Below are 21177 nucleotides of genomic sequence, written 5' to 3' on the forward strand. Positions count from 1 at the left end.
TAATTGACTGATTCTGTGAGTCACTGTGTGCATACCCTATAACCTTTCCTTGGAGTTACCTACCCCAGACTATGACACCATGACTACTACTTCTTGTTATTTTATATTTGGCCAAAATATTCTGGTTTAGATATATATATTTACAGGAGGTAGGGAAGAAGGGGACCAAACCAGAGAAGGACAGATATATGTACAAAACTGAGCTGCAGAGGGCTATGACTTCCATATAAGGTGGGGTTTTTGTGCACATTTTCCATCTCATGTGACAACGTCTGTTTCTGGTATATGGAGAGATGGTGGCTACTGCTCATCCAGGTGCCAGAAGCAGGAGATTGTCTAGCTTGGGAAGATGTAGGGTTTACAGCAGTCCAGGAGGTCCTTTCCGCTCTCCTATGAGCCAATAAGTTCGCATCTTTCCTTTTCCCTGGAAGCAGAGGGAGTAAACATGGTTCAGACTCTTCTGTTAGTCCTTGATCTCCCTCTCTTCACCCCCAGCCACATAATCACTTTCATTCTCCCTTTCCATGACCCCCTCCCCATGGCCTGCCATCACCTTCATCTCCACATCACCCCGAAGCTCTAGCTGGAAACATCCTAGCTCATCCAGGGCATCCTTGGTGGTAGAGGAGACATGGATCTTCAGGGCTGGGGTAGCATGGGGTATGATAGGAAAAAAAAAAGTCAAAGAAAAAGGAAATAGAAGAATTGGCAGTGCTGAAGAGCACCTTACCCAACCAACCACCCCCCAGGAGGCTCCCAGTCCTCCCAGCACACACATTCACTAGAACCAAAATGTGCACAAGGATGGGCCACTTAGGAGTTGTGATCTCTTGTATTGAAGATTTGGAGGAGCTCTGAAAAGAAGAGAGCAAGACAGAGTGAGGCTGAGGCTGGGGTTGAAGGCTAATGTCTCACCTTGACCATTAGACTCCATTCGGGAAGCAGTATTCACTGTATCTCCAAAAAGACAATAGCGGGGCATCTTCAGGCCAACAACCCCAGCACAGACTGGCCCTATGAAAAGAAACAGGTTGGAGAGAGCCTGGGAAACATGACATCTAGGGTTGGAGTGAGAGTTAGTCTTACCAGTATGAACCCCTATGCGTAGCCTCAGCTGGTCATGGGGTCGGTGGCGGATACGGAAGGAAGAAACTGCATCTAGTAACGCTAGGGCCATCCGGGCAATTTCTGGTGCATGGCGTTGACCATTTCGGCCTGGGAGGCCAGACACCACCATGTAGGCATCCCCAATCGTCTCCACCTGATTTAGAGGGGGATTAAAACATCACTTCTCTCTGTATCAGTAGGAATGAGAAAAAGTACCTGTAGACAAGCTAGACAGTATCAGGCATCATCCTGACCACCTGGGAGGCCAAAATTTCAACTAAAAAATAAAAGCTGTAGTCCTGAGAATCTGGGAAGAAGGGCAGTCAAGAAACCCTGGCAAATACTCAGTAAGCATTTGCTGAATGACTAGACACCCTTTCCACAACAGGACATGGACAGACAGGCCCTGTTGCCAGGAAATGGAAAGCAAGAAAACGAGCTAACCTGAAGAGCACAAAGACTGGCAAGAAGGTAAAGCAGACCAATGACATGAGCCAGACCACCCAAACTGCCAGACAGTGAGAAAGCAGGCACTTGATTTTAGTAATTGTACCAAAGTTATACAAGAGAATGCTCTTATTTTTAGGAAATGTGCTGTGAAATTTTTAGGATATACACACTAAGAATTTAGGGATAAACTGGTCCTCTATCTGAAACTTACTCTTGGTTTAGAAAATAATTATATAAATAGATTTTTTAATAAAATAGAGGAAAATAGAAACAATTGATAGAATAACTGATGTATCTGATGGGAGTTCTTTGTTACAGAAACTATAGATCAGTAAACCCAAAGGGAAGGGGCAGGAATGGATATTTATTATCTACCATGCACTACACAGTGCTAGGCACTTCCCATACAATCTCTTATTCCTTTTTTTTTTTTTTTCCTTGATACTGGAGACTGAACCCAGGACCCAAGGTTCTCTACCACTAAGCTATATCCTAGTCCTTTTATTTTATTATTTTTATTTTGAGACAGGGTCTCACTAAGTTGCCCAGGCTGGCCTTGAACTTGTGATCCTTCTGCCTCAACCTCCCAAACAGTCAGAATTACAAGTGTGCACTGCTGCACTCAGTCTATTATTCCCATCTTAAAACCACCAAGGATCAGGGAGGTGCTGTTACTTACCTAAGACCACAAAGCTAGCTATAAAGCCAATATTTAAATACAGCTCATTTGCACTCCCAAGGACAATAAAGCTAACTCTCTGCCAAGTCGGTGACTTCAACAAAAAGCCTTACAACATTATTCATACTTGCCCCTCACCCCACTGAATCAATTTGTACCCATATCCTGTATGGATTGTTCCATGTCTGGAGGAGAAAAAGAGAAGATGGGTAGGCAATATTTATATACTCAGAGAGATAGGGACTAAAGTCTGTGATGGTTCTGATTAAAGAAGCTTAAGGGTTCACAAGTTATTAGACCTGAATGTACAATTAGAATCCTGGAGCCACATCCATGTACGAAGTGCACTTCAGCATTGCACTCTAGAGACCCTAGAGTGAAAACTGACCATGGAGTGGGTAATCTATGTGGGGAGGTTCCAGGAGCCTGGACCTTAAAGGGGTCTCAGTAGGAAGGCAACCCCAACTCTCACCTTGTAGACATCAAAGTTGTCAATTATGGCATCAAAACAGGTATACAGGTCATTAAGAAGTGTCACCACCTAAATTAAAATAATTTAAAAAGTGTCACCACCTAAGAAGATAGAAGAGGCCCTGAAGCTCATGCCCAACTTTCTAAGCATTCTCAAGCTACAAACTCTTAACAAAATATGGGAACTCCAGAATGAACTAGTCTTCCCTATTAGTGAAGCTCCCAGGTCCCTATCCTACACACTACCTCTCACACATGGCTCTTACCTGCATAGGGGTGCTCTCAGCTGACAATGCTGTGAAGCCAACGATGTCACTGAAGTAGATGGTAACACTGTCAAAGGCCTCAGCCTGTACAGTCTCTCCTCGTTTTAACTGCTCTGCCACTGAACTAGAGAACAAGGGTGTAGTGTGAGCGAAATTCCAAGAAAGATGTGGGAGAGGGAAAGAGGAAAGCAATATGTGGCTGCAGCAGACAGAGCTAAGTTGTAATGGGAAAGCTGGGGTTGGTGAAGGAAAAGGAAAGTGGTTGAGAAGACATTGTCTAGCACATAGTAAGGTGCATAAGTGGTGGGGACACAGTGTTTCAATTTGGGATTATTTTACATATACTTGCTGAAGCAGAGGCAAGGTAGAACAGTGTCCTAAGGAGGAAGCATGAGAAACCCCAGAAAGAGCCCAGCTCATTTGGAGACAGAATGAAAGCAATTAGTCTATAGCCAGGAGGGCTCACTATGGCAAGATATAACAAAACAGGTTTGGAGGCTTGGGAAATGGGCTTTCAGGAGACTGAGGCAGAATTCAACAGCTGAATCCGAAAGGAAAATTCAGGAAGGGGGACAAAGTTCTCACTGGGGCAGAATTTGGTAGAGCAGAGCTTCAGCCTTGCGTTTTTCCTCTAGATAAGCCTGTGTGCGTTCCTCCACCAGTTTCTCCAGGTTATTGGCATACTGTTCCATGCGTAGCAAGAGGTTGTCCAATATACTGGTGCCACCTTCCCTGCAGGGAGGCCAGGATATGTCACCTGCTCCAAGATTCTCAAGACTCCCCAGACTTTCTATCCAACCCACCAGCCCCACTTCATCCATGAAGACCTGATGAGGCTTCTATCCCTGTGGAGCCCTTGCCCTTTAGTGTCTTCTCACTTGTTAAAGCGGCGAATGAAACCCTTGATCTGTCCAAAGTCCGGTCGCTCAGCTGAATCCTGGGCCCAACATCTCTCCATCAGCAAAACTAGCTCTTCATTCAGTTGGGTTCTGTCAATGCTTGGCCGGAAATATGGCCGCTGACTATTTCTTACCTTCTGGACAATCTCTGAGGGTGATAAAAGGTTTGGATGAAGAACAGAGTCCCCCAAGGAAGAAAAGACTATGGATAGCAGATCAACTCTCACCTTTGGGGCTGAGGTCTAGGCCCTCCAAGTAGAATGGACCACTGCGAAGTGCTATCTCCTGCAGGATGATCCCGAAGCTGTAGACATCAGCCTTTTGCATGCCTGTGGTTGGCAAGGAGTTCCCACTGAGCAGTTCTGGGGCAGTCCACAGCTTCTCTGAAAAGAGGAAACAAGCTAGCCAGGTCCCCCAAATAGGGTACCCCCACCCACTCATTTATTACTGTAACTTGTCTCCCTCTCCCACCCTCCCTAAGTGGAACTGATCAAGGCCAGAGGAGCAGTGTAAAAAGTGCATTATGGGGCAGGCCTCACTGGCATAGAGGGCGTGGCTATCATCAGGTTCAGCAGTTGATCGGAAGCTGGCCAAGCCATAGTCTGTGATTTTGAGCACAAAACGACTATCCACCACACAGTTGGAGGACTTGAGACTTCCATGAGATGAAATAATGCTGTTGTGGAGAAAAGCCATGCCCTGCAGGATAGGATACAGATCAAGTATCTGGATCATAACTGACTTTAACTATACCCTTTCCAACAGATGGGCACTAGGTTAGCTACCTAAAAATCTTGGGACCATAAAAACAATAAGCTGATTTTGGAAGGCATCCCTTAAATAGTTTCTATACAAGGAAGCAGGAAGAATAGGAGAGTCATTCCTTCCTGGTAATATGAATATATATAGGTACCCAGCAATATAAAAAATGCTTAAGAGCAGGAATAAGAGGAGCTACCACTTACTATCCTGGAAAGGCAGTCAATTTTCTGAATAGTGAAAGGAAAAGAATTATGAAGGAGAACTCCAAGAATAATATGCACTCGTGGTGGCCTCTAATGCCTAATTAGGCTACTAATAGGAAGACACACTTGAGACCCTGTTACAAGAGTAGCTAGATGCACCAAAGACTAACCAGTTGTAAACTTTAACACATAACCATGTATATATAGACATGTGGGTCAGGATGGAGGATGAATATGCTCTACTAGAGGGGATGCTGGACCAGCAGAAAGTGGAGAAAGTAGTAAATTAGAAAAACTTGGAAAATGGACAAAAGTAGAAGACAACTGTCAGGCCAATGCAGAAGCCTGAGGCTGCTGGCTCCACAGGCCCAGAGATGAGAGAAACTTTGCTTCCAAAAACTAAAAGATCTTAAAAGGACAGGGCTGTGCTTCCCCAAAACAAAACTCTGGGAGCCACCCCAGTCAGTGCCAGTAGGACTGTGAGGCACTGTGGTACATGCCTATAATCCCAGCAACTTGAGAGACAAGCAGGAGAATCACAAATTAGAGGCCAGCCTGGGCAACTTAGTGAAAACTTGTCTCAAAATAAAAAGATTAAAAAGGACTGAGGATGCATCTTTCAGATACAGTATCTCTGGGTTCAATCCTCAGTAACATACACACACAAAGGATATAAGTTCTATATGCTATCATAAAATACCTCTGCTAAATGTTTAGCTCTGGACTTGGAACAACTCAAAACTAGTCCCTGTGAACTCTTCCTTTCCATTCTTTTTTCTAGCCACAAAACTTCAAGAATTTCCCAATTTCTGAATTTACTTGTGTGGAAACTGCAAGGATATTTTCCAAACCACTTTTCCATCAAATCATTGTTCTCTCAAAAGAGTCATGTTTTCTTATATGTATCAACTTTACCTAATATTTTTCTCTCTCATTTGATGGCAAACTTTCTCACACACACACACACACACAAATTTTAAACTACTTCATGAGATTTTAGCAGAAAACCAAAGCCGGCTTCAGGTACAATGCAGTGTGAGCCACTAGACTTTCTTTTCAACACCTGTCTAACCCATGCAGGATTCAATTTTATGCCTCCACAATTCCTTGGCCTCTGGGTATTTCAAAATAGCTGAAACCTAGTATACTGGAAGAATAATAAAGTACAATCTTCCTTGGTTTCTCTTAGTCTAAACAGTAAATGTTCTTTTTAAAATTTTGGTTTCTGAACAAAAAAAAAAAATAGGTGTGCCAAATATTGGTCAGAGAGTAAAATGATGAGAGTAAAAACAGGAGGTAAATACACTTGGATATTTCACTTATCTTTTCCCTGTGTAGGGATTTTAATATGATCTTTTGGCTATTAAAAAGATACTGGAGAAACATCTGAGATATCTAGGGCAGAAAGACAAAAATTCTCTCCAAGTATAGGACTCCTTGTGGCCTATAAATCTCACTCCCCCAAATATAAACCCCAGAATCTTTGTTTATCCACTATCACCCAATGACAGGAATAAGGGGAGATGGAGAGAACAGGACTTTCAGAGGACTAGGAAGAGAGAGATCATAGCAAAGACTGAATGATGGAGGTATTTAAAAGAGGATAAGCTCTTAAGGAGTGGGAGAGACTCACCTTAACAAGGTCATTAATAAGTGAATAACGAAACATCCAGTCCAAGTTGATGCTGTCATTTTCTAGAATATCCTGGTAAGTGACATGGAATAGATTTATAATGTGTCTGTCCCAGTCCCAGTGGCTATCATTTGGCACAAAGTCAATGTAACTTTGGGGAATCCCCCCACCCACACACACACACTGTTATCCCCTACACCCATCCTTCACCTGTAGACTCCCACGAGGACAGTACTCAGTGACAATACAAATGTTGGGAGGGTCTATGCATGCTCCAATGAAGCGAGTAAGATGGTTGAACTGGACGTCTCTCATCTAGAAAAAATGGGAAGGAGAATTGAAAGAGCTAAAAATCAGATATAGAAACCTCCCACTATAAGAGGACCTTTCTCTTAGTTATACCTACAACTTAAAATCAACTATAAATAAACCCCTTGTCCTCCTAGGCAATGTTAGTATTCCATAGTCTCCCCCTATCCTTTCCCCCTCCCTTTTTATCCCTCACCCTCAACCCATTCAGCATTACATACATGTTTGAGTTCAAACAGAACCTGCCGCGTCAGCTCAATGCGCTTCTTATTCACGTGTTTAATGGCGACAACATTTCCCTGATAGTGAGGGTGGAAAGTGAAAAGGAAAGTAAGTATCAGAAGGAGTTTCTTGGTGCTAGGAAATACTGAAGAACCGTGAGAGCATCCAGGAGACCAGCTGGGTTTAGAAGGGGTTATGAGGGGAAGAGGTTAAGGGGCAGAGGTGGCAGATGGGATGAGACAGGATGAAATGGTGGGGACCAGAACAAGCAGATGACTGTTCACCTTGAAGTGACCGGTGTTGGCAAAGATCTGGTATTTCCCATGGGCTGTCATGAGCGAGCCGTAACTGGATCCCCGCTGGGGCCAAGGGCAACATGGAGGCGGAAGGATGAAAGGAACATTAGATGATGGTGGTAGTGCAGGAGCTATCATTACAGGCCAATGTGCTGGGAAAGGTCCAGGGTGGAAAGGACAGGAACTCAGAGGGAGGCAGCAGGAACAACAGAGACAAGGACTCACCAGTGACAGTGTGAGGCGACTGCCTGCACCTTTATGATAACGCTCTGAGTTGCCAAACTGCAGTTCTTCCCAGCGAATGCGCCACAGCATGCTAGCCAGCTCCTTCTCCAGCATTAGTTTTCTGTAAGGACTGTACACTCAGTTGACTGGCAAGCCCGATCCTGTGCCCCCCAAGCCAACAGTAGGGTTGCAGGGGCTTCCCTGCAGCTCCTAAAGCTACAGTTGTTACACTGGGGACACAGAACAGGACTAGAAAATAAGTACATATTCTCTACAAGTCTGGCACATGCCTATATGTACTCACAAACTTAGAGGTTGGAGATGCAAGTTCTTTCTTAAAATGGTACCATCCATAGAAAAGTCATCTTTGACCTTAACCCCACTCAAAATCACTACTTAGTAACCCAGGCTAGAACCAAAAGTAGAACAAACACCTAGGCTGAAAGACAACCAAAGAGAAAGGTAAAAGAGGAAGATGTCACTAAGTCTGAGACAATCACCAGATTAGGTGATCTGCTGCCCCTAACTCACATTACAGGAACCCCTGGCCTCAGCCAGAGACCCTGTGGCAATGGGGAGGTAAGAAACAGGTCGGTGGAAAGCCCAGAACTCACCGGAAAATTAGGAAGCTGGAAACACCAAACATGATGAAGGTGATTCCTGTGCCCAGAGCCACAATTGCCAGAGTAGAAAGTGGAGCTGAAGGGGAGAGAGAGACCCTGAGAAAGACTGGGTGGGAGGCTGTAAGAATGGGGAAGGGAGAGGCACAGGTACAAGGAGTAGACAGATTTCCTGAGGGAGAGGTAAGGAGGTAGGGCAACGGATATAGAGATAAAATTAGAGCTAAGAGCAGGGAGTCAGCAAGGGTGGAAGTAAAGAATGGAAAGTAAAGGGAGGAAGAATTGCTCCCAGTCCCTGCACACACCCACTTTTATCACAGGATGGGTCGTCCAAGTCAAAGGCACAGGGGGGATTGTCCAAGGGGGGGGCCCCCTTCACCCAGGGAATAGGCCGTCCTGTCCACCAAATCTGCTTCTCAGCTCCTGAGTAGTGGGCTGCAGGCTGTGAGGAAGCAGAACACTGGGCCCACAGGCCTGCTCCCGCCAGCCTCCTCCCCCAGACCCCAGCTATTTTGCTGCTTCTCTCCCAGCCAGGGTACAGCTCTGGCAGCAAAAATAAGTCCCTGCCCCTAGGACCTTTGATTCTGCCCCCACCAAACACTTGAAAGCTGGATTTTACAGGACTGTACTCTCTTCCTTGCCTCCTCCCCCATCACCTGAAAGTCCCCAGAATCCAAGTCTCCCATGGCCCACAGAACAAAATCAGTCTCCCGGTCATTGTTCTTGTCCATAACAACCAGTCCAGTGACACCTAGGATAAAAAAGAGTACCTCTCACTTTGAGGTCTACCCTAGGCCCCTATCCTGTCCCCCAACTCTGCCCTGCTGCTGCAGAGTCTGAGCCTGCCCCTGTTCTTGAAGTGTGTCTACCTCAGCCAAGATCCCAAACCCTACTGACTCCCTGTGGAGCCTGATGTGTTTCTTCTGCCCACTCCACTCCTGAGCCTGCTATCAACCCTCAGGCCTCCATCTGCCCCTTTTTATTACCGTGATATCTTCGTCCCTGCATCTTCTCCACAATTCGAAGTCCATCTTTTCGGGTGCCTCCTTCCTGTATTGTCTCGTTCAGGACTTCAGCATAGAGCAGGATCCCATCATAGAAGCAGCCAGCAATGAGGTTCATCTGGGGGTGGCAACTTCAGCAGTGCTCTCCAAGTGTCCTGCAAGGGCCCTTTCCCAGCCACCTTTCCCAGCCCTGGAATATCCTTCTACCTCTTCTCCCTTCTGGTTTACTTTCTTCCCTCCTCTCATTCCTAAAGTACCATCCCTACCTAACTGGTCCCTACAGCAAAAAGAAATATCTTGGATAGACGTAGATAGCCCCCAAGTGCGGCTTGCTCCATGGCCAAGACTTGATGCTGAGTTAAGGAGGGAGCCCTTTCTCCCAGTCTGCCTGACTCTCAAGGAGAGAGAGATCTATCTACTTACCAGGGATGGAGCCAGCTCCACACCGAAATCTTCCCGGGCTCTGATCAGCAGCCGATTCTGGAATTCCTGATATTCAGGATTTGGGGGTTCTCGATATGTAATCACCAATACAGTCTACCAGCAGCACACAGGAAAGAGTATACAGGATTCAAAGTGAGCATGAGGGGAAGAGAGAAGCAGAATAGGGAAACTTGGTAAAATACACGATATTAAATATACACAGGAGAGTGCAAAGGCTAAAAAGGGCACGAAACTATGTGGAGGTGAGATATGGGTGAGGGGAGTGGCACCCCTCCATGAAAGGCAGACAAGGATGGGAAAGTAAGACTGGGAAGCAACAGAAGAAGCTAACTCCATTCCCAAACCAAGCCCATCATCTTCCTGAACTCCCTACCACCACCAGGCCTCCCAGGCTGGGCTACCACAGCTCTCACAGAAGCCCTCCATCCCATCTTTTCCAAGTACCAATATCTATCAAGGACAACACTCATCAACAGCTCCTCTCCAAAGTGTTAATTACTGTTTAATGTTATTGGTTCGAAGTTGACATTTTCATGTGGGTCACTTGCACACAGTGCCTCCACACAGTGAATTAAAGAGATTTCAACCCCTATGGCAACTGTGGGAAATACTTCGAGACAGAAATTCTACCTGTGAAAAGTTGTGAGTTCAGTCATTCCACATGTATGGAACACCTACCATAAGCAGCATTGTCCTGCTTACTAAATAAATAGCAGACGAATCACAGGGACAAACTCACAAGTCACATGCCCACACACATTGCATAGATAAGCAAATGATATGTGAAGCCTTGCCCACACTGGCACATGACTCAAAGGTGTCTCTTCATGCTCACCTGCCAGGCTCCCTTTAACCCATGAAGTGCATGCCTGGCTCTCTAAACTTCACGTTTCCCCTTCTTTAGCTGCTGGACCTCTCAGATTCAGGTCATACTGTCACTGAGACTGGCCTCTGCTCAGACAGGAAATAGGTCTTATAACTTCAAGGGAAGACTTCAATTCAATATACTTTATGAACCTAGCTTTGTGAAATGATAGATTAAAATCTAGTCATTAAAAGTTTTGTTCAGGGGCTAGGGTTGTGGCTCAGTGGTAGAGCACTTGTCTCACATGTGTGAGGCCCTGGGTTCGATCCTCAGCACCATATAAAAAATAAATAAAGGTATTGTGTCCATCTACAACTAAAAATATTAAAAAAAAAAAGTTTTGTTCATTTTGGGGATGAGGTTGTAGTCCAGTGGTTAAGCACTTGTCTAGCACATGTGAGGCCCTGGGTTCAATCCTCAGTGCTGCATAAAAATAAATAAATAAAATAAGGTATTGTGGGCTGGGGTTGTAGCTCAGAGGTAGAGCGTTTGCCTAGTATGCGTGAGGCACTGGGTTCAATCCTCAGCACCACATAAAAATAAAATAAAGATGATATTGTGTCCACCTATAACTTAAAAAATAAATGTTTAAAAAAATTTAAAAAAAGGTATTGTGTCCATCTACAATTAATTTTTTTTTAAGTTCTATTCATTCTTGTAGAAAGTACATGTGGATCACAGAGGTACTAGATATATCACATATGATCTACAATCCATAAATTCATTCCAGGTAGGAAATAATGAAGTCAATTTCTTGCTTTCTTTCTTTACCACTGAGCTATATCCCCAGCCCTTTTCATTTTTTTCATTTTTGAGACAAGATCTCACTAAGTTGTTTGGGGACTGGCTAAATTACTGAGGCTGGCCTTGAACTTGCAATCCTGCCTCAGCCTCCTATGTCACTTTGATTATATAAGGCACACACCACCATTCCTGACTGAAGCCAACTTCTAATATGCATTCACTATATTAAATTGGAGTTTGCTTCAAGATGTAATTATTCTTTAAAAACAACAATATTAAAAAGCCAAACCAGAAAAAAAAAAAAAAAAAAACAGAGAAGAGTCAAGTTTCTTGCTTGCTTGCTTGCTTTCATAAAAAAAGGAAGCAATAAAAAAGGAATGAAGAAAGAATGAAAGAAGGAAAAAAAGATGTAATTATTTTTGCTAAAGAAGTTAGATGCTCTAATATTCTCCCACTCAGGCATAATAATAATAATAATAATAATGTGGCGGGGGAATGGGGTTCATTCATTAACAACTGTTCCAAGAATAAAAGAACAATAAAGAGGTAGGACATTATTGATAAATAGTATTTAAAAAAAGAAGGAAAAGACCAGGTTTACATAATTTATATTTCAATAAAGGCCATGAGAGGTTTTTAACACTTTTTTTTTAACACAGTAATTCTCTAGGTTGGTTTGTTTGCTAGGCTAGCAATAATTGAAATTTTTGGTCTCAGCATGCCTTTATAGTCTTAAAAATTATGATCCCAGGGATGGGGTTGTGGCTTAGCGGTAGAGCGCTCACCTAGCACGTGCAAGGCCCTGAGTTCGATCCTCTGCACCACATAAGAATAAAAAAATAAAATAACAGTATTGTGTCCAACTACAAATAAAAAATAAATAGTTTTTAAAACTATTTTTTAAAAACAGGCTGGGGCTGGGGCTCAGTGATAGCGCACTTGCCTGGCACATGTGCGGCACTGGGTTCAATTCTCAGCACCACGTGTAAGTAAATAAACGTCTATCAATAACTAAAAATATAAAATAAAAAATAAAAAATTATGATCCCAAAGAACTTCATATGGGTTTTATCTATCAGTATTTTCCATATTAGAAATTAAAACTGATAGATTTTGAAGATATAAGAATGCAGAAGCATGCCTTCCATGGCTGTCAGAAACATGATGTCATCACAAGTTGGAAAACTCCACTGTATAACCAGACTGCGAGTGACAAAGGCAAATAACATCTTAGTATTATTTTTTAAATAGTTTTAACCTCATGGTTCCCCTAAAAGGATTTCAGGGCCCCCCAGGATCCCAAAGACCAACTTTGAAAACGACTGTTAGACTGTTTTGCTGTGGTCACTAACTAGCTTCTAAAAAAAAACAACTCCAAACAGTTTCTGTGCTTGCTCAGGGGCTAGAGAGAAGGTGAAGGTAGGTAAATGAGTCCCATTTCACAGTGGACCCCAGGTGGAAAAAAACAAGCAAAGATGGCCAAACATGGGTTCAGTGGTGAGTGGTAGCCAGGAGTGCACATTGCACCTAGGAAATGTGCATGGCCAGAGGTGCCTGCCTCCGCCTGTGCCACCCACTCTGCGACCTGCTCTGGCCACAGCAGGAGGTTCTGTCAACAGTAGCCTGAGGAGACATCAAATGGTCTCCAAGAAGATGGTCTGCTTTAACTGTTGATTTAGTGCTTTCCTCCATTCTTGCTTGCAGGTATTCCCCATCTGTAAACCAGTCTCAGGCTGGTCAAACCATTCTCTGCTTGGGTTTCTTTTTTTTATTATTTTTTGGTTGTAAATGAATGTAATACCTTTATTTTATTTATTTATTTTTATGTGATGCTGAGGATTCAACCCAGTGCCTCACACGTGCTAGGCAAGCGCTCTACCACTGAGCTACACCCCAGCCCCTCTGCCTGGGTATCTAACCCTGTCATCCCCACTTGTCCAGCCTGGGCCTCTGGATCCTCAGACCCTACTCATTTGCTTATTTAGTTTTACTCATCTACTTTTCTTCCCTCTCCTGGTTGATCACCTTGGTTTATAGTACCAAGCTCTACTACTTTCTGAACCAATTCTTTAGTCTCATCCCTGCCCCGAAACACACACTTTAATTCAATTCAACAAATATGTATTAAATGCCCATTACATATTAGACATGTGGAATGCAAATATGAGTGTGATCTCTGACCATGAACTGCTATGACTAAATGGGAGAAAAAAAATCATATCAACATATTTAATCTCAGAGCCCTCTCCCCCAGTGGCTGGTATCCAGTCTGTGCTGGCACTTTGTCTTAAGTATAATACCATCCTGAAAAGGCTTCAGACACTTACACCAGGGCCACCTTGCCTCACCTATCATCTTTTTCCAGGCCAGCCTGGACTAGGACTCCAGTAGGCCAGTGACTCTGGAAGAAGGGCTCTGTTTTTTCATCCTTGGCTGGAGCTGGCCACCCAACTTCCCTGTTCTCTGTTCTGTGTAAGCACTGGGAAAGAATTGAAAGAAGCTTTGCCAGAGGGAACCTCACCACCCCTCAACCCATCCTACCCTATACCACACCTTGGATTTCCCCTGAGCATATTCTTTGGTTTTGTTTTGGTTTGATTTGGTTAACAGAGGGTCTTGCTAAGTTGCCAGAGCTGGCCTCGAACTCATGATTCCTCCTGCCTCAGCCTACCAAGAACCTGGGATTACAGGAGCACATCACTATACCCTGATTTCCCTCAGCGTATTCTTCACCACCTACTTCCCTTCTCTTTCTGTTGTAGCAAAATATTTCTCTATTTTCCTATTTCAATAAGACCTGAATTGAGGGGAGAACAGAGGATTGATTGATATAATTGATTGTTAGTTGATTAGGTCCCTATTCTAAGTGCTGGGAACTCTTAGCTGGCAGAAATTCTCATACAAGAAAGAGGTGTTTTTTTTTCCCACAAAAAGAACACAGCTCATCTGGGAGAGTAACAGAATTTCCTTGACCATAATCCCCTCATTGTTCTCTTCTCATACCATCTATTATCTTCCTTTTTCTTTCTTATCCACTCACCTCCCCACCTGGCAACACTAATCACAATATGTTCCTATATTTGCTTATATTTGTGTCTGTCTCTCCTATTAAATGTAAACTCCAAAAAGACCAAAAATATATCTATTATGTTCTCTACCAAATACCAGTACAATCACTGGGGCATAAAAGATGCTCAGTAATACTAGTAAAATGAGTCAGTCTTCAAACAAATCACAGAAAAATTTCTATGATAGAGTTAAGCAAAGGGTAGGAAACCTGAAGATTTAAAGATTGTTTCCTAGAAAGGAAAAAAAATGGTCTGAGTCTTAAAAAATATGGAAGCATTATCCAGACACAAAAGGTGAGAAGGCTGTTTTAGGAAAAAATTATAGCATAAATAAAACCTGTCTGTCATTGCCATGTTCAAGTGTGACAGTCACAGACTCCTACTCAGGCATGCAAACAGATATGTCATTCACAGTCAGACACTCGTCAGTCACAACCAAATATATAATCACAGCCACATAAAACCTTACTCACTGGAGAAGAATGGCCACCCAGGTCCAGCCCTTATACATGTCTACTTAGAACCAAAGAATCTCAGGGTTGAAAAGGACCTCAAGGTATCCCATAAACCACCTCAAATTCTTTTGGGGAAAAACAAGGGATATGGATAAATAAATATGAAACACTTATATAAATGATTCAGAGAAAAAATTAGTGAGGGAACCAGGGAAAGATTTATGGGTCTGAGGATTCATGGGTATGTTTTTTTTTAATATTTATTTTTTAGTTTTAGGTGGACACAATGTCTTTATTTTACATTTATGTGGTTCTAAGGATTGAACCCAGTGCCTCATGTGTACTAGGCAAGCGCTCTACCACTGAGCCACAACCCTGGCCCCCCTACTCCCACCACCACCACCCCACCACCCCCGCATGGTTTTGCAAGGAAGGGATTTGGGATGACGGAAAGAGCACAGCTACTCAGCTGGAGTTCTGGGCCTGAGGACAAGGGAGGTGAGTAGAAACAGTGGGTTAAGAACATACTATATATGTTCTGATGTCATGATGAGCAGTCAGGATTTTATTCTGAGGTAACAAGTCATTAAAAGTTTGGAGCTGAGGAGGGAAATGAACTGTCATGTGAACCTTCTCTACAAATTCTTAAATTCCTTTCTTTCCATTCCTACTATCATCATCCTTGTTCAATCACCTCATTCCTTTCTAACCTAGTAGTTGGTCTCACTGCCTGGTCTCCTTCTCATCTAATGCAACCTGAATTCTGTCACTAAATTTAACTTCACAAACAAATGTCAAAGACCCAAAATTCAAGCCCTACTGCTTAAAGTTTAGAGCCCTGTTTAATCTGATTATACTTTTGCAACTTTATTTCCTATTTCTGCTTTAAGTAAGCCCTTCTTTCTTGCTGACAAGAAGAATACTCCAGTATTTTCCAGGTCCCCTAAACATACCCATGCCTATCTTTCTTTTTGCCCAGGCAGCCTGGATCCCCTTTTCCACTCTGTGAACATGGCATCTATCATTAAAATCACAATGAAGTCTCACTTCCATTATAAAAAGCCTTCCCTAAACCCTGCCCACAACCCTGCCCAAACCCTGAAGCTCTCATTGTCTGTTTCAGGCACATACTCATACCCTTTTTTGAATTTTTTTCTAACAGTTTACAATTATGCATTGCCTCTCCAGAAAGAGTGGAAGGCCTCCTGGGGGTTTGGCTCAGATCTTTTTCTGAACTTTCCCCCCCACACACAGTGTAGCCTACTACTGGCACTTAGAAAAATCAGTGTTCTGGGATCTTTGACAGACACAACAAAAGTCACAAAGCTGGGGAAGGAGGAAAGACAGATACTAGACTTTGAAAGCCTGTTCCTTTCACTTCTGTAGCTCAGAACTTGTGCTCTGCTTCTGGCGTTTCTGTGAGGTCGTGTGAGAAACAGATAATCCCCATCCAAGTACCTCGTCCCCTCCTCCTTCAGATAGGGCTCAAATGATACCTGAAAGGCCTGTCTGAGGGCCTGGGCCTGTTCCTGGGTGCGATTGTCCTGCCAGGGACGACCTGTAGACCGTGTGGGGCCCGCACGGAGACTCTCCCCAAAGACATCCACGTAAAAGAAGACATAGTCTCCATTGGTCAGGTTCTCTCTCTGGGCCTGAAGCAGGATCTCATGCAACATCTCCAGAGGGCCGCAGATATACACAACTGGGAGCAGGCATATGACAGAGGAGCACCCTGAGAAAGCATTCAGTCCCCCACATGATCCCCTCTCTCAATCATCTGCAAGTCCCTCTTTAGCAAGAGAGTGCCCTACCTATCGACCACCCAGCAGATGTTCCCCATCTTCCCCCATGAAACCCATGTCATAAGTCCCCTGAGGCCATATGGACCATCTGGCAGAAGTCAGAGCCTGACTCCAGACCCTAGAAAAAAGGAGTGATCACTCAACCCAGACCTTTCCCCAGAGCCTTGCCTGCTGCTCCTCTTCCCTGCCTTTCCCTAGGCTTGAAGATGCTGGCTGCTCAGAATTTCTCAAAGTGAGATTTATCTGCCTTTCCCAACCATATCTGCTGAGCCCTGAACCCATTTAAGGAGTTCTCTCTATTTGTACACCACCAAAGGGTCCCAGAGCCCCAGTCTGGTGGGGAAAGAGGGGGTGTGCATTCTGTGTTCACAAAGAGGCACAGACTGCAGAGTGGTCATCAACACATCCAGTACTTTAGGGTCCCCACATTGCTTCCCCAAACTCAACATCCCCCAGGCCCACATTCTACCAAGACAAGCTTCACTTTTTTGTGCTCCTATTGTTTACATTTGCCTATGATGACCATGAACCCCTCTGCCTATGACAACTAGGAATCTCTCTTCTAACTCCGGAGCCCTCTCCCAGGTGCTCTGTCCACAATCATTTCTCCTTTCCAACCATCACACATAGCTTCTCCATGCCTAGTTCCATCTTCAGCTACCCAGTGCTGAGCTTCACAAACACAGTGACCCTCCTCCCCCGACCCTAAAACAGCCCGGGCCACACTCACTGCGCCCGTTGGCCCGGATGAAGTGGGTGGCCTGCTCAGGGCCCCCTGGCTCCCGGGCATACACCTGGTGCTGCACACTGAGGTTGCTGCCCAGCAGGGCCTCAAAGACGCCCTCGATGGTGAAGTAGTGAGGCCGGTCATCTGTGCGGGCATCCAGATACAGCAAGGCGGCACGGGCAGTCCAATTGAAGTGCCCGTGTAGTGTCAGTACGAACTCACCCAGTTTGGGAGCAGAGGGGCCAGTGCGAACCAGGGTACGATAATGCTCATTCTTAGCCGCAAAACCAGAGGCCACTGCACCAGCAGTCAGCAGGGGAAGGCGCCAGTGTGAGGCAAAGCGAGCCACAGAGGCAGCGGGGTACACACAACCAGGGCCCAACAGAAGGTCAGGGTCATGGTACAGCTTAAGGTCCACAGCGCTCAGAGGTGCCAGGTACTCAGAGCAGGCGCCATCTAGTTCAGAGCTGACAAATCGCAGGTCCACGGGCAGTGCCCGGCCCAGGGCCTCCACAGCTAGTGCAACAGCAGGACCCACCCGTGGCCAGGCCCAAGCATAGCTCAGGTTGTGTTCTGGCAGCACCACCGCTAGCGTCAGATTCCGAGCCCCAGGAGGACGCACCCCACCTGCCAGGGCTGCCACCACCAGCAGCAATGATGGCAGTGCCATGGGGATAAAGCAGCAGCCCCACCGCCCCCAGAACCTGGGGCCACTCTGGCCTACCGGGCAGGCACAAGCGCCACCCAGCCTGGCGCCTGGGAAAGAGGGCCAGGAAGAGAAACAGGGACAAGCTAAGTCGGTCTGGATACACAAATTGCTGGGGACCGGGAGAGAAGATGGGAGAAAGCCTTGGGGTGGGGAAGGAGTGGGCTACCAGCCTAGGGGAAGGACCTAAGACTAAGGGTAGGGTGGCAGGAGGAGAGAGGGACCAAGGGGGCCTGCGACCGGGATGGGGACAGTGAGGGTGAAGTGGCCTGACGAATCCAAAGCCGAGAAAGAGAAGGGGATCTGAGCTTGGGATGGGGTGGCGGGTGGGGGGAAGGGGGTACAAAGAAACGGCCTGGGGGCACCTCACAGTTTAAGGGGCTGGGAGGGCAGGGAGCTGCGAAAAACAGGACCAAGGGGCTAAGGTGGGAGGGCGCCCGCGCCGCGGAAGGACTGGGACATGGGCAGGCGGGCAGCGAAGCGAGGCCTGGGCCGGAGGGGAGGGAAAGGCAGGGGTAAATCTCCCTGTGAAGGCTTCTCCAGAAGCTCCAGCTTGGACTAACGGGCCCGGACGCTGGTCCCATCCGGAGCTGCGGCGGCCCCGCCCGTGTCCCCGCTCGTGTCCCCGCTCCTCTCCGCTCCNNCAGTGAGCGCTTGGGGGCTCCGCACCAGCGCCTCTCAGGCCGGCGAGGTTCCCGGGCGTCCCCATGCTCCAAGGGCCTCCCGCAAGCCCCTGGTCCACCCTGCCGCTCTCTTTCCATCTCACGGGCGACCCCATGGCCGTCTTGCCCCTCCTCTCTTACCTTGCTCTTCTTAAGGTGCCTTCTCTTTAACTCCCTGAGTCCCTCGCTCGCTACAATCTGCAGGAAGCAGTCAAGAATCCCCAAACTTATGGTATCCTCGCCAGTCCCCTTTGTAGAAAACCATACTACCTTCCTAAAGACAGAGACCTGTCATTCCTTCAGTAGGAAGACAAGCCTGCTCCCTGGAAGACAGGTCCCTCAGGCACCAAGGGGCTCTCACCTTCCGTTCTTCATGAGACCTTATGAAGCCCATGAGTCTCCTTCTTGGGGACTCAACCCTCCACTCACCCTCTTCCTGACACCACAGTCCCTATTGTGCCCTCCACATGTCCTCAGAGGTCAGCCATAGCCCACCAGCTTCCACTAGCCATCTGCTCTGAGGCCTCTTCTTTCTTTTGTCTCCCGGTACAGCAGAGGCTAGCACCTGATGGATGCTTATAGAATGACTAAGCCAGCTGGCCCCAGCAAAGAAGTCCATTGTACTCCTCCTTCTCCTGCCCCGCCCCCCTCAAGCTTCCAACCTAGAAAGTTCACCCAAGTACCCACATCTGGAGTGCTGATCCCATCCTGGGGAACAGCTTGTGAGAGATGACATCATGGTTGCAGGGGGAACTGCTATGGGACCTTGGGGAGTTTTCTCAAACTGTCACAAAGGAAATGCACATAAGCCCATTCTTTTCCCTGCTGAGAGCCACCGTTTCTCTTCTGCTTCAAGCCACTTCAGAAATCACAGTGCCAAGAAGCTAAGAGCTCCTGAGCAGAAGGAGGGGTGGGAGTGTAAACTGAGGAGGGGCAGTTTCTCTGAGATGAAGGCGACACCTAGTGGTTTGGGGAAGGATATTAAGGACAATGCCATTTTATTCTTTGATATTATATTTATTTATTGAACTCTGGAAACAGTGCACAATCTGTAGAGGTGAATATAAAGAAAGCAGAATGATATAACCTTTTCCTTTGAGGAACATACTGTTGGAATCTCTAGGGCGCAGAGATCAAAGGCAAGCCCCCAATGACAATGTCTGCTGCCTCAAACCCAGGAGAAAAGGAAGCCATAGAACAGCACGTACAAAGTGTGAGAAAATAGACTCTACTGGCCTAAGAAGCACCCAGCTAGGGTCCCAGCATCCTTTCTGTAGGGTCATTATGGTTTCCTACAATCCACAGGTATCACCTGTAATGTCTTCTGGACAGAGTCAACCCAAACACTGATTCATATTTCTGGATTGGTTTTGATCCATAACCAAACTGCAGAGCATCAAATTGGCTAGCTGTTAGAAGTTGTTGTAGTTTCTAAGCTGCCATATTCTTTAGCAGAAAGAAATCCTAATCCCAGCCACACTCAAGACTTTAGCAGACTTCTGGAACCACCATGGGATTCAGGCTCATATTAATCTTCTCCATGGTAGGTTGTCCCTGATGCCCCAAACTGACAGCAGTGAACAGTTTTATAAGTGACCTGATTTCACAACTAAATCTGGATCCTTGGGTTTACTCTACACCAGACTGTGCCTCCCATCCCCGCAGGATTCCAGAGAAACAAAACATCATCCAGTCTTGTCTCCACTTGATCAGTTAGACTTACAGAAAAAGACTTTAACTATATGCAGTTGCCCTCATCACACAGGTGTGAGAGAATAAAACAGACAGGTCCAAGAGAATCTACCAACAGAGGGCAGAGAATAGCCATGAAAAGTAAGATCAAATAAGTCATGAAAGGTACATTTTACATGACACATTTCATTAAGGAAAAGGAGGCAGCAGTGTGAAAAGAGAAGATCAGTAAAGTGTAGAGAAGGCAAGGAAAGATATTATAATTCTGTATTACTGTATTTCTCTCCCTTGCCCCAGCGAGGCAGAGAGGGAATCCTGAAAGCAGGTCAAACCATTGTGGTTCCTGCACCACTATCCTCCACTTCCTGCTCCCTTCCAGAACCACATAGCACACAGATCTTGAGTCCACTTCACCTTCCCAACACCCTCAAAAAGCTGCTATGATTGTAAAGGCACCAAGGGTTTTTACTCTGAATTCATACATCTCTTTCTTTGGAGGAGCTAAAAAAGTTTTTAAGGGCTTGGGGGTGCAATGCAAGCTTAGCATGTGCAAGACCCTAGATTCAATCCCCAGCACCATCAAAAAAGAAAGAAGATTTTAAATTCAAAATATTTTCAGTTTCCACCTTACCTGTCTACATATGTGTAATAAAAGATGAATGGGAGCCAGAAACATCGGCTTTATTGAAAACACACTCCAGATGAATGGTTTTCCGGTGGAAAATGCATCATAGACTGTCAATGACTCTTTCAAAAGGAATTTAATAATTGTCAGGAGGAGAAAGAATATACACATATATTCTTGATGATTCAACCTCCAGGTGAATGGTATTTTGCCTGTCTATTTATCCAGGCTGGACCAACAT

The 21177-nt window shown here is 45.5% G+C and overlaps 1 protein-coding gene across 6 annotated transcripts; it reads right to left on the reverse strand.

Moving 5' to 3' along the window:
• Positions 1–84: 84 nt before the first annotated feature.
• On the reverse strand, positions 85–19200 carry Npr2 (natriuretic peptide receptor 2). 6 transcript variants are annotated; one of them, XM_048783393.1, is made up of 23 exons: positions 19049–19200; positions 17255–18817; positions 16219–16424; positions 9570–9683; positions 9129–9264; positions 8799–8893; positions 8452–8584; positions 8137–8221; positions 7523–7652; positions 7286–7360; positions 7001–7078; positions 6681–6785; positions 6471–6542; positions 4412–4571; positions 4100–4255; positions 3852–4020; positions 3559–3705; positions 2974–3097; positions 2709–2777; positions 1087–1261; positions 916–1014; positions 554–645; positions 85–424 (listed from the first exon to the last, which is right to left on the reverse strand). In XM_048783393.1, exons 2-23 carry the CDS (start codon positions 17919–17921, stop codon positions 359–361), a joined length of 3153 nt encoding a protein of 1050 aa, XP_048639350.1. In that variant the 5' UTR covers positions 17922–18817; positions 19049–19200; the 3' UTR covers positions 85–358. The 6 variants fall into 6 exon arrangements, with proteins under 6 accessions (XP_048639350.1, XP_048639349.1, XP_015347825.1 ...); XM_048783392.1 differs by having other exon boundaries at positions 17255–19197; XM_015492339.2 differs by having other exon boundaries at positions 7523–7643; positions 17255–19196.
• Positions 19201–21177: the final 1977 nt, after the last annotated feature.

Source organism: Marmota marmota, unplaced genomic scaffold (assembly GCF_001458135.2).
Source record: "Marmota marmota marmota unplaced genomic scaffold, marMar, whole genome shotgun sequence".
Lineage (NCBI taxonomy): Eukaryota > Metazoa > Chordata > Mammalia > Rodentia > Sciuridae > Marmota > Marmota marmota.